General features: G+C 40.7%; 1 protein-coding gene across 1 annotated transcript; it reads right to left on the minus strand.

The window, feature by feature from the left end:
* Positions 1-3,102: 3,102 nt before the first annotated feature.
* Positions 3,103-9,712, minus strand: LOC134614473 (group XIIA secretory phospholipase A2-like). Its single transcript, XM_063458347.1, has 4 exons — positions 9,098-9,712; positions 7,172-7,248; positions 4,526-4,691; positions 3,103-3,305 (listed from the first exon to the last, which is right to left on the minus strand). The coding sequence occupies exons 1-4, from the start codon at positions 9,321-9,323 to the stop codon at positions 3,187-3,189; spliced, it is 588 nt and encodes a 195-aa protein (XP_063314417.1). The 5' UTR covers positions 9,324-9,712; the 3' UTR covers positions 3,103-3,186.
* Between the last annotated feature and the right edge of the window lie 3,765 nt (positions 9,713-13,477).

Here is a 13,477-nt window from a genome sequence, read left to right on the forward strand (position 1 = left end):
CCATCACACTTGCCAGAATTGTATTATCAGAGGTCTGTGAAGCACCAGCCTAGATAGCACCCATCATCATGACCAAAAAGCATACCTCCCTACATTGATAGTATGTTAATCGGGGTGGATTGCTGGGGTACTGTCAATATATAATATTTACATACAAATATAACATAGGAAACAGGTAGTATAAACATTTATAAAAAAAAAAAAAAAAAAAGCAGTGGGGAAATGGCAATATAGAGCAAAATAAATATTGCTAAGTTATATATTTTAATAAAGCAATGTTTTGGTATTTTTTTTATTTTTTACAGAATATCTTAAACCCAGGGAAGGTGCATGAATGGGTTGCAGCATTCTCTGCATGGTCCTAGTGCCCTCCACAAAATGCAAAGCAATTTACTGATGTCCCGGAGAAGGTTCTGTGGTGTTCCCAGATGTCAAACACCAAGGATCATAATTGGAATGACAGAAAACAAAGTGTCTCCATTCTGCCAGATTCAGGACAGTAAGGGTTATGATGAATTGGTTAAAATGGACTTCCATAGAAAGAAAGTGCAGACTCCAAAACTTTATCCTAGATAGCCCTCAGACTATGGCAACCACATCTCACTTGTTATTTGCCAGAAGGCCAGTCTGAGCATGTGTATGTCCCAGTACAGCTCTATAATTAAAATACCTTAAAATGCACTCATACCATTCTGTGCCTGTAACAGAGTCAGATTACCTTTAAAGAGAATTTCCAGTGCCAGGAAAACAATCCGTTTTCCTGGCACTGGAGGGTCCCTCTCCCTCCCACCCCCCAATCCCCAGTTACTGAAAGGTGAAAACCCCTTCAGTCACTTACCTGAGGTAGTGACGATGTCCCTCGTCGTTGTCTCCTCCTCCGCGCCGCTCCTCCTCCGCATTGCGTCGGCCGGTGGGCGAGACTGATCCTGCCCACCAGCCGAGGAGACCTAATGTGCGTTAGCGCTCCCCATAGGAAAGCATTGAAAAATAATTTCAATGCTTTCCTATGGGGAAATAAGCGACGCTGGAGGTCCTCACACAGCGTGAGGACGTCCAGCGACGCTCTAGCACAGGTTTCCTGTGCTATGAAGGAGGAAGTGACCTCTAGTGGCTGTCTAGTAGACAGCCACTAGTGGTGGAGTTAACCCTGCAAGGTAATTATTGCAGTTTATAATAAACTGCAATAATTACCTTGCAGGATTAGGAGTAGAGGGAGTTGGCACCCAGACCACTCCAATGGGCAGAAGTGGTCTGGGTGCCTGGAGTGTCCCTTTAAGGATTGTGATGCTACTAATAAGGGTTGATTTCCCTCCCCCCTCTTTTTACATTTTCAGGTCTAAAAATGTCAAAACAAAATAACAATAACATTTCTGTATAAATATTTAAGCAAGAGCCAAAAAATAAAAATATTAATATTCAGTAATAAGGAACATCTTGTGCTATATGCTTACAGGGACTACAGGTTATTGCATGAAATAGTGTGTTTATTCACTAACCTTCAAATTTAAGGTTAAATGGTCAAATTTGGGCAAAATTTGATTAACTGGAAATAATTCTACAAGCCAGCTAAATGCACAGCTTATCAATTTAGAAATTTAGTAGATAAACCTCTGTAATTCTCAGCTTCTCTGCTGTAATTGCCAACATACTTCTGCCTTAAACCAAGAGATAAAAAGTAACTCAAAGCATATAGCACAAGATGATCCACATTAACACAAACTATCTACAAAAAGTATGACCAAACTTATCATCAATATATCATAGCTACTGGGAAAATATCCGATACACTTTTGTGTAGGACACATTTTAGCCACCACCACTTACGTATGTGATGTGGGCTGTGCATAGTTATTATTTTTCCCTGATCTGAATCATCACAATTGTTTTCTCAGATTTGCAGCAAACATCCAGACTGCTCTAATTGGAGACTGATCATGGATAGCTAGATCCCTGAATTGTGCATGTTTTTTTGTTTGTGTGTGTTTTTTTTTTTTTTTAAACTACATGGATGCAGCAAAGACACTAGCCCAATAAAAATTAAAGGTACCCTGCAAAAATAAAATCAACCTCCTCCAACTGTTTACTAAACTTGAGTATACACCAATTAAAATATGAATGCATTTAATTATGCATTTTTTTCCATTGGGGGCATATCTAAAAACAAATTGTAAATGATCTCTCGTCTGCAGCCTTTATACGCTCTCCCCTTCTTCCCCAATCCAGACTTTCTGTGGCTATCCAAAGACAGACTGCTGCTCAATGAGAAGTCTTTGCAAGGGAGATGATCTGGAGTCTAGACTAGTTGTTCCCTACCCAGTCCTCAAGTACCCCCCCCAGCAGAATTTAGGGATAACCCAGTTATGTCCAAGGTGTTCATAAGAAGGAAAGAAAAACAAAAAAGGCACCAAAAGGCACAACAGGGTAATCTCTAAGTCTAGACCAGGGGTTCCTAACCCAGTCCTCAAGTAGACCCTACCAGTCAAGGATTTAGCGATTATACCCTGTTGTGCCTAAAGTGCTTTTTTTTTACCCCATTCTTTCTAAAAACACCGTAGGAGTGTTTAGGGTCTGCCCCTCAAAGAAAAAAAAAAAATAAGAAAATATTTAGTGAGTAGGGTACAGGAAACACAAGAGAGAACACTGACAAAAAGGAAAATCACATTGGTGGAGCCAATATTTTACACTACCATAAACCCTAAATAAGTGATGTTCTAGGTCACACATAGGCAACCTTTGGCACTCCAGATGTTTTGGACTACACCTACCATGATGCTTTACCAGGGTGTAAGAGCATTTTGGTGGATGAAGTCCACAACATCTGGAGTGCCTATAGTTGCCTCTGTTCTAGGAAGTTTTGTGAGGAGTGGATGCATTGTCAAACCTTTACTTATGGTGTATTAAAAAAAAAAAAAAAACAACATTAATAATAATAATAATAATAATAACAGCAACAAGTAGAATTTTTTTTACAGCACTGAATGCTATTTCTTTCATTAAGAAAAAAATAAAACATTACATTTAAAACAATTTACTTTTTATTTTGCATTAAAATATATTAATTTTCTTTGATTGCATTTCTAACTAAATATTAAATATCTGTTAAAGAGTCTTTCATACAAGTCACAACAGCATGACTGAAATGTTAAGGTACTTGAGATTATGGTTATAAAATTCCTATAGTTTACTTCACAAGTCAATCTTTTCTTCGAACTGACACATGCAGGCAGCTCTCTGGCTCTCCATGTAAGGTTTACATCCCAGGTGTATGACCGTTTCAAAAAGCAGAGACACAGTTGATTCACAAGCTAAAGAAAAAAAAATGAATAAAATGTGAGAAACAACTGCAATTAAAAAAAACAAAACAAAAAAAAAAAACATAAAATGTCAGCTAACCAACTAAAGAAACTAAGATTTCAGCAAAACACGTTTTAGTACCACTATATTTTCTGGATACCTGTTTTTTTACTGAAATTTTGTAACAGAATTAATAAAGTATTGTGAACATCCTGCAAATACTTTATAAATTTATTATAACAGTTTCCAGGAATACAACTGGGTAAAGTGCCACCCCAAAAAACAACTAAGCTTTTATACTTAGTGCCAAGGATCTATGGGCTCAAGTGAAGGGGAGCACATTTGCACTTTTTATCTGGATCCGGATTAAGCAGACTATCCTAATATTCGGAGAGAGAACAGAAACCAAGTGTGATCCTGCAGGAAGAAGGATGTAATTCCAACTCAAGGCATAACTGCTCGAGAAGTGAATCCGCTTGTAGGCTCAAATCCATGTGAGTGTATCTTGTCGTCACCTGTGTTCTGCTATATTCACTTGAACTTTACCTCTGCACTATATTCAGTGCTTTGTATTTTTTTTTTCTATGCTGCTTCCCTGACCTCCCACACATTGTTGTTTTAAGAGGGGAAGATAACCATATTTGCTTAGCGCTTCACTATTTATAGGTGTTTCACTTATTGTAGTTTTCTAATATATATTATTTGTGAAGGGAGTAAGGTTAACCCTACATGAATGTTTAAGAGATGCTATTGCTGTTTTTGTTTAGAAATTGTAATTGCTTTTACACCCTAATTTGTAAAACAATAGGTTGATATGGAGATTGCGATTTCTCCAGTGAGCAATCTTAGTAATGAGTTTGTTCTCTGCAGGCTCAAAACGCATAACTGTACAAAAATGTCTTTATTAAAAGGAACACTCCAGTGTTACAGACTAAAATCTCTATTTTAAAAGTACAATTAGATTAGTGTCTCTTCCATAGTGCGCTAAACTAGTGGTTAATTTAACTCTAATCTAGCAGAGACAGTACCTTGAGACAGCTCTGCATTGGGAGGCAGGATAAATGTATAAACAATGCTTGATTGACAGTCACGAGGGTTCAAACAATCACCTTCATACAAGTTCCAATTTCTCTTAAGATCAGCACTTTTAAAAAGTTAGAAAGAGGGGTACACTGAAGTGCTATAGATGTGTTCCTTTAAACTAGTAATGTGCAGTAATGCAAAAACTTACCTTGAACGCTCTCTGAAATGCCCAGAGTTTTCTGCACGTCTCGGCAGATCTTGGAGAGACAGCTTTGAAACTGCTCATCACATTCATTCTTCATATTACCGCAGGTGTCATAGCAGCGATCGTGCTGATTGCAACATTTTGTCATGGAAGGAATGCCTATGTCAAACTGAAAGAAAACATATCACAAAACCTAGATCTACCAGGTGGAATTACTTACATTACTTGCAACCTTGCCAAGGAGCAACGCTCTCCATAGAAACCATTTTTTTTTGCAGGTATTGCTAGAACCCCTAGTATCCATGGTAGGAATGGCCATGGAATTCTTAAAGGGACCCTATAGTCAGCAAAAAAACTTTAGTTTAATAAAAGCAGTTTGCTATATAGAACATGCCCCTGCACATTCACCGATTAGTTATCTGCGATTTAGGAGTTAAATCACTTTGTTTATGTGGCCGTAATTACAACCTCAGACATGTGACTTGCACAGCCTTCCTAAATATTACCTGTAAAGAGACATCTAAATTTTAAACTTCCTTTACTGCACATTCAGTTTCAATTTTGAATTTCCTATTGTCTGCACTGTTAATTTGTAGACCTTGGAGCCTCCTGTGTGCGATTTAAGTTCAATTTACAGAGCAGGTGATAAAAAGTCCTAAAGCAAGTTAACATCTGATTGAAAATAAAACCATTTTTTCATGCAGGATGTGTCAGTCACAACCGGGGGAGTAGTTGCAAGGGCTGCATGCATAGAAATGAAAGATAAATGGCAGAGAATTGAGAAGTTACACTGTAGGCTGATGACCTATACACTAAAATGATCCAGCGTATCCATAGATGGGGATCATACCGTCCAAGCAAAAACATCTAGAGCCGATTTTAAGCTCCAGAAATTTTTTTAATGTGTTTCTTTCTTTTCATCTAATATCACCAGCAATGAAAATACTGCACTAGGTTTCATTTTGTTGTCTTCATATCAGCCTATACTCAATTGGATTTGAGGACATTACTGAAGGCACTGCTTCTCTACATCACCTTTTCAAAGGTAATTACAATTACCTGCTCAGGGTTAAGGGACCTGGGGCAATGCTTCCAGACCACCTCAATGAGCTGAAGTGGCCTGGCTACCTATAATGTCACTTTAAGTGCATTTAATAAAATAAGCTTAAATATATTTAAAGGAACACTATAGGGTCAGGAAACAAACATGTATTTCTGACCCTTTAATGTTAAAAACCACCATCTAGCCCTCCTGGCCTCACTAAATATAGTAAAATCTTACCTTTATTCCAGTCTGCTGCTTCTGGCTCTGTTCCTGATTTGCCTCCTTGGCGCACATCATCAGAAAGGATTATCTGTGCCAATCACAATGCTTTCCTATAGGAAAGCATTGGATTGGCTGAGCTTGTCAAGGAAACAGATCAGGGGCAGAGCCAACACAAGCCAAACAGAGCCCTGGCCAATCAGCATATCTATGAGGTATGTTCAGTGTCTTCATGCAGAGGGTGGAGACACTAAATGTCAGTGCTGCACACTGAAGCACTGCCCCAGGAAGCACCTCTAGTAGCAATCTGAGGAGTGTCCAGTGGAGTTATCACTAGGCTGTACTGTAAACACTTCATTTTCTCTGAAAAGACAGTGTTTAGTGCAGAAAGTCTGAAGGAACTAATTATACTCACCAGGACAAGTACAATAAGCTGTAGTTGTTCTGGTGAATATTGTGTTCCTTTAAGCCCTTAAGGGCACATGACATGTGTGACATGTCATGATTCCCTTTTATTCCAGAAGTGTAGTCCTTAGGGTGTTAATCTTTGTTCTTATTTCACATTCGATTATTGCCCTCCATGTAAAAAGGAGGAAAGTTATTACAAAAAGAGAAACAAATGAATTTATGTACAAAAGTCTCCCTCTAGTGTTTGTAATTGATATTAACATGGCATACACCTTAGTAAAACAAAATGTGTTATAACACACATATATTAATATATTCATACAAACATTCAACACAAGAGTGGATTTACATTACTCCCTCACTAGATTACAGGAACCAAATTGCAAACTTCTGAAATTTTGCAACCCCTGTATGTGCAGGACACCTTCGCTTTCAGCTTATTACTATCGCTATCACTCTTACAGAAATCAACTGGGAGACTAGGATTGGTTGAGAGGTTTAAGGAAAAGTTTCCTGTTGTTTCCATAAGAGCGCTCATCAGATCTGGAGATTTAGAGCAAATAACTTATTTTTGTTGTTGGTTTTTTATTTTACTATGCAAGGCCTTAAGTGGGTTTTATCTTCAGCCTGTAGGGTCAGTACCATCATACACATAAATGTGTCAGACTCCCTTTTTACGGTCTCCCACTCTAAACATGTTGAGAAACGACAATGTTCTCCAAACTAAATAATGTCTAACTATTCACTGGTATATGATGTTCAATAAGCTGGGCGAGTATTGGAATAAACTTTCCTTGTTTGGACCACTTTATGTGTTTTATTGTCTTTTTCTGGGCCGAATTCTATAATAATTAGATTGTAATGAAACTACAATTTGCCTTAAAAACCCATTTGACTGCAGGTCTATAAACCGCAGGTTAGTTAAATACACAACTGTTTAATTATATACTGAGTGCTTGGGAATAAGCCATACTTACATGGACACCAAATACTGGAGAGCCACATCCATTTGGAGGTGAGGGTTTGTAGCCGTAGCGTGGAAATGGCTTAGATCCTATAAAAGAAAGAGACGCCTGCTTGAAAAGCTTTTCATTGAATTGTACACCAAATACACCGCCAGACATTCACACACTTTGATAATAATTCTACAGTAGAGTGCGCTCAGTTAGTGAAGAAATGCACCACTGGTCTTGGCTCAGGCAGACAGCTTCCATTCTCCAGCAACTATAGACTATTCCAAAAGCAGCCCAGTGTGGGTCCCAGTAAAGAAGTCAAACCATTTGACAGTTTACAACAGAAAGGGCTACAGGGCAAACCTGGTACCCTAACAACTACAGGGCACCCTAACACTCATGTTGCTTGGAGTGTTCCTTTAAATATAAACCCTCAATAGCCTTTCTACCTTATAGTTCACGTTTTATTTTTTTCCTAGTATAGGGATGTTCAACTATGCCCACAATCTCAATAACAAATGGAGGGCAACAGATATGGAGAGTCAGATTGACATATATTCTTTATAAAATTATTTTTTTTTTTTTTACCTTTTGAAAAATGTAGAAAAATCTTTTATTTTTATTTTGTCATGCATATGCAATGAATATACAGACACACATACCCAGTGCCAATAAAAGTTATAAACCAGTAAGCATTTTTCCTGTCATAACTGCATCACACCGTTCTGTTAAAACCTATAGCACAGTCTCTCTTGCATGTCTCACAAGAAGAAAAACACCAAAATGTCATTGACCTGATTTAAAAAAAAAAAAAATTCTCATTACTGATAACAAGTGCATGATATGCTGATGAAAGATAGGTTATCAGCACCAGATCTTTATTTCCAAAGGATAAATAAAAATGCTTTGAGTGACACCAGGTAGGACTCACTACTCGTCACGGCTCATTTTTTTGCATCAAATGCCCATGTAACCAAGAATATTCCCCTACAGTTTTCAATAGAATTACACAATTAAATAATAAGGCTTCTATTAATTTCCACATCTCTGATGCCATGAGTCATAATTTAATCCCGGTAGATGGACTAAAGGAGTGGAGCTGTGGCGAAAGGTTTTTTTTTTGTTGTTTTTTTACATTCTTTGTGTAAAAAATAAAAAAAATAAAAAATTTAAGGTTAATTACAAAAGTGCGAATTGTCAGGAATGCAAAGGGAATTTCAAATTTAAAAGCAAAATAGCAAAACTGGAAGAATTATCCAAGTCAGTTATACTTCCAGTTCAGGTATTTTGTAAATAAATGTAAAATTGACATTGAATGATGGACAATTCTCAAGTTAGTAAATATCCGTGCATATAGTGCAATGTGTAAAAATTTAAATAAGCTCCCCTGTTCCATGATCTGCACAAATCCCATGTTTTCTTAAGTTAATCAGAATACTTATGACATAAATGTAGTGTCTAAGGATTTTCCAACTGAATTTTAACATCAGAATTGTTCTGGTAATTTTGTCCAAACTAATGCAACCCAGCTCAAGATTTACACATACAGGTGAAATATCAGAAAGATTTTACTTCAATAAGAAAATATTTTATTCTACGCTTAATGGAAAGTACTGAATGCATCATATTTTCATATTGAAGTTTAAAAGAGATTCGTTTTAAATGTATCATTGTCTACTGTGTTAACCCAATAGAGTTTAGAACACAGGTTCTCGAAAACAACATACAGCTTGATATCTGGTCACCACTTTGTGTTATTTTAAAGATTAAAATTATTATTGTTTGTTGTTGTTGTTTGTTTTTGAGAACTGAGTACAATTCCCTAGTGATAAAGAAGCACTGGCTTACATTTCACCTGAGAGTCACTGGTCATTATATTCACATCCCATAACAGCAAGTTATCCAACAAGGTAATACTCCAAACGTTGATAAATAATGTCTAAACATTACCATCTCTACACTTAAACTGACAAAGTCCATCCTCTCCTCCAAGAAGGTCCAGGGCTGCATTCAGATACATGTCAATCTTATGCACCCCATTCCTGATGGTCTTCAGAGTCATCCTCCAGTCAGGGGTCTCAGGCTGCTGATGGGACTGGTATGCTGGCCCCTCATGGCTGTTAACCAGCAGGTAGGTAGTCATGATCAGTGTGAGCACATGCAGCCAGGGGCACATGGCTGAACAGTCTGTGCTGAGGAAGCCTGTAGTGCACTTTAATGGAGATAAAAGATTTGTGTCACAGCCCAGACAAGCTGCCTGTAGCCCATGGGACTCACAGCTGTTACAGATCCAGGAACCTGCTGCTTCCTGCTTGGCAGCTCCTGCACCTTCTATGTAAACAAACAGGCTGGTATAGCAATCCTCAGCACCCCCATCTTCACAGGACAACAGCAGCCCCCCGTCACTGGCAGAGCAGCGAGCAGCACAGTGTGCTCTGCAGGCACGGCATGGAGTCTAGCTGAAGATAAGAGAATCCTTATAACACAGAGCCAGCAACTCCCGATCAAATAACAGCAGCTAGACCATGGAGCGACGCCTCCCAGTGACCTCATCAGCGGGCGACGTGTTTCTACTGCCCCAACTTGTGCCAGTGCTTCTACTGTAACGCAGCATCCGGGCATGACATCAGCTCGCACCTGCATAAGGTTGTCGTGGCAAGCAGGGGGCGCTCCACAGGTGTGAGCGTGTATCCAATGGGAGCCCTCTGCCCACACAGCTCTATTGCACAATGTCAACACGTGTCTGTCCGGAAACAAGCAGGGCTACTTGCCAGAATAATATTGTGACTGGCATGTTATCATTAAAATCACACTCTCTGTTAGCAATGTGTAATTATATTGTAGACACTTTTTTTTAATATATGACACATGCTAATTTTACTTTACAGTTTTTTTTGTGACTATTAACACTTTTTACACTAGTGACTTTCATCAATTGTAATTTTATTTATAAGCACTGTCACTTTATTTGTACTGCATGTTTACACTCGTTTATTATATTATAATTCTGCACGTTCACCTTTCTCATAATTTGTTTACACTTTTTTTGTAACACTTTTCAGTGTATAATCACTTATAAAGTGGGTTAAAAGAACACTATAGTCACCTAAATAAACCTAAAGTCGGCTAAATAAAGCAATTTTAGTGTACAGATCATTCCCTTGCAATTTCACTGCTCAATTCACTGTCATTTAGGAGTTAAAGGGACACTCCAGGCACCCAGACCACTTCTGCCCATTGGAGTGGTCTGGGTGCCAACTCCCACTACTCTTAACCCTGCAAGTGTAATTATGGCAGTTTTCTATAAACGGCAATAATTACCTTGCAGGGTTAACTCCACCTCTAGTGGCTGTCTACTAGACAGCCACTAGAGGGAACTTCCTCCTTCATAGCACAGGAAACCTGTGCTAGAGCATCGCTGGACGTCCTCACGCTGTGTGAGGACCTCCAGCGTCGCTCATTTCCCCATAGGAAAGCATTGAAATTATTTTTCAATGCTTTCCTATGGGGAGACGTAATGCGCATGCGCATTAGGTCTCCTCGGCCGGTGGGCGGGATCAGTCTTGCCCAACAGCCGACGCAATACAGAGGAGGAGCGGCGCGGAGGAGGAGACAGCAGCGAGGGACATCACTGCTGCCTCAGGTAAGTGACTGAAGGGGTTTTCACCCCTTCAGTAACCGGGGATTGGGGGGTGGGAGGGAGAGGGACCCTCCAGTGCCAGGAAAACGGATTGTTTTCCTGGCTCTGGAGTTTCCCTTTAACCCCTTAAGGACCAAACGTCTGGAATAAAAGGGAATCATGACATGTCACACGTCATATGTCCTTAACGGGTTAAATCACTTTGTTTCTGTTTATGCAGCCCTGGCCATGATTGACACAGCCTGCATGAAAAAAAAATGGTTTCACTTTCAAACAGATGTAATTTACCTTAAATAATTGTATCTCAATCTCTAAATTGAAGTTTAATCACATACAGGAGGCTCTTGCAGGGTCTAGCAAGCTATTAACATAGCAGGGGATAAGAAAATCTTAATTAACCCCTTAACCCCTTAAGGACAGAGCTTCGGAAGCTTGTCTTTCACTTTATAACAACAGCATTTTTTGCATTTTTTGCTGTTTGCGTTCAATTGCAATTTGCATTTTACTAATTTATTGCACCAACACATATTATATACCGCTTTTTAAAGGACAGAAAGGGCTTTAATTTGATGTAACATATATATACATAAATGCTTATTTATTATAAAAAAATACAGAAAAATGCAAAAAAGGGGGGCGGGGCCTGACCGCCATGCTGACCGGTCGAATGTCCCTGAGGCTCCAGCAAACTTTACCTCCAGCTGATGAAAAGCATGGGCTTACCGCTGACAATTAGGCGGAATGACCCACAGAAGTGTGCAGGATAGGGGTGGGCACCACCGTGGACTCCGAGATCGGGAGTTTCAGGGCCCCAGTGGTACGGGACTTCGAAGCCTGTGGCCTACTCGGGGTAGACACGGGGCAGACGGCCGCTGTTCTGCGATAACCTGGTCGCCCTACCACAGTCCTGTAACACACCTCACAGGCCTCGGTCCCCCCCCTCGGGCCGGGGGGGTTATCCCGGCCCCCACAGAGGAGAGCCAGGGTGGCACGACAGGCTCTCCGAACAGCAGGCAGAGTGTTTACACATGTACACTGTGCCTCCAACATGGCAACCTGAAGGCCCCAGCCAGACGCAAGTGCACAAACCGCCGGTGGGCAGCAAGATAAACTGAGCCCTGTCACCTCGCTACATGGGAACGCAACAACATAGCCCTGCCACACACCGCAGCAACCTCCTGGCTTACCCGGCTCACATACCCTGGATCTGGATCCGGTCTCCACAGCAGCCTTCCTGGGCCTTGAGCCCCTAGAGGACGTTCCTCGAACCGCAGCCCCAAGCCCACGCACACTCCATCAGCCAGGCAGCCCGTTACCGGCCAGAAGTTGAACCAGAACTGAGGGCACAGGCGGCCGCTCAAGCAGAGCCCGGGGCTGGCACAGTGGAATACACCGGACCAGCCCTCCCATCAAGCCTCCGCTCACAACAACATCGGGTTGGAGGCGGGTGAGCCACAAGATCGAAGGACTCAGCAAGCCCTGCTACATAACCTGCCCAGCAGCACGATGCAGAGGAACATGAGAGACAGTGTGATTTCAACAGTGAGAACACAGTGAAGCCCAGCATATGGCAATCCTGCTCACAGATCACACAGCTCGATTTCGGATCGAGCCCACACAGAACCAACACAGATGTTCCACCTGTTGCCTGCTGACACACACTCACACAAGCATTCTTTCATCGCTCCAACTAGGGAATGTCCTCCCATGGCTTGCTCTCTGTCAGCTACATGCCCAGCTGGACACTCAATACATGGCTCACAGCACAGAAAGGTGCAGGGGTTAGGGAACGGACAATGAATCCTGAATGTGCAGCGTTAAAAATAGCATCTACTCAGCATATGCCGTATGCCTTTATTTTCCATATCCTGCTGTCACTCTTCTCATAAATCACGCTGTCTCTCCCTGGTGTAAGTCTAGATTCTTTGCATCACCATTTAGACATGTCTGTTCATCCTAATTAAGCTTGAATCTAGCCTACACCATATACAGTATGTTCACATTCTCTATTCTATGTCTGGTTTTCTTTATGCTGGGTTTTTCTGGGTTAATTTCTGTAATCCGTCCCTTGAATTCCCAGTGTCCAGGTTTCCTTTAAATGTTTGTTTTATGTTGCCACACCCGTTTGTTTTCCATGATTCCTTTTGTTTCAGTGTCCTGCAGGCAGCTGCTCAAGCCTTCTGCCCTTTCTTGCAGGTAAGTGCTATATATGTGTTTCTTATGGTTCTTTTAGTATACACTAGGCAAAGTAGGACCTGCCGAATATGGGGTACACTGGCGTTGTGGCAGGCTTATGCAATTTATGATCATATAATGTAACTAAATCCCCATACTTTTCATATATAGTGCTTAGTTATGTCTCCTCTTGTTTTGCCTATTATATCTTGTCTTGTTTTATTTTGTAATCCCAGTCCATGTACAGTCCTGTCCTGCCCCAGTTTAGTTAATGTTTCCTTATGTATTGTGTACATGTTTGGCTTTCTATCCTTCTCTGGTTCTGGGTTCTACTAGTTTTGTCTTGTTTTCTTGTTTGGTGCCTGTTCTAGTCTTGCCTTGTTTCTAGTACTGGATACATCTCAGCATTCATCTGCTCTGGCTTCCACTAAGCTGCAACAGGGTCTTGGTTTGTGGCCGCACCAACGCTGGTGCTCAACACGAGGGGGCGTGCGGTTACCCTGCACCGGGCCCTG

Source organism: Pelobates fuscus, chromosome 6 (genome assembly GCF_036172605.1).
Source record: "Pelobates fuscus isolate aPelFus1 chromosome 6, aPelFus1.pri, whole genome shotgun sequence".
Classification (NCBI taxonomy): Eukaryota; Metazoa; Chordata; class Amphibia; order Anura; family Pelobatidae; genus Pelobates; species Pelobates fuscus.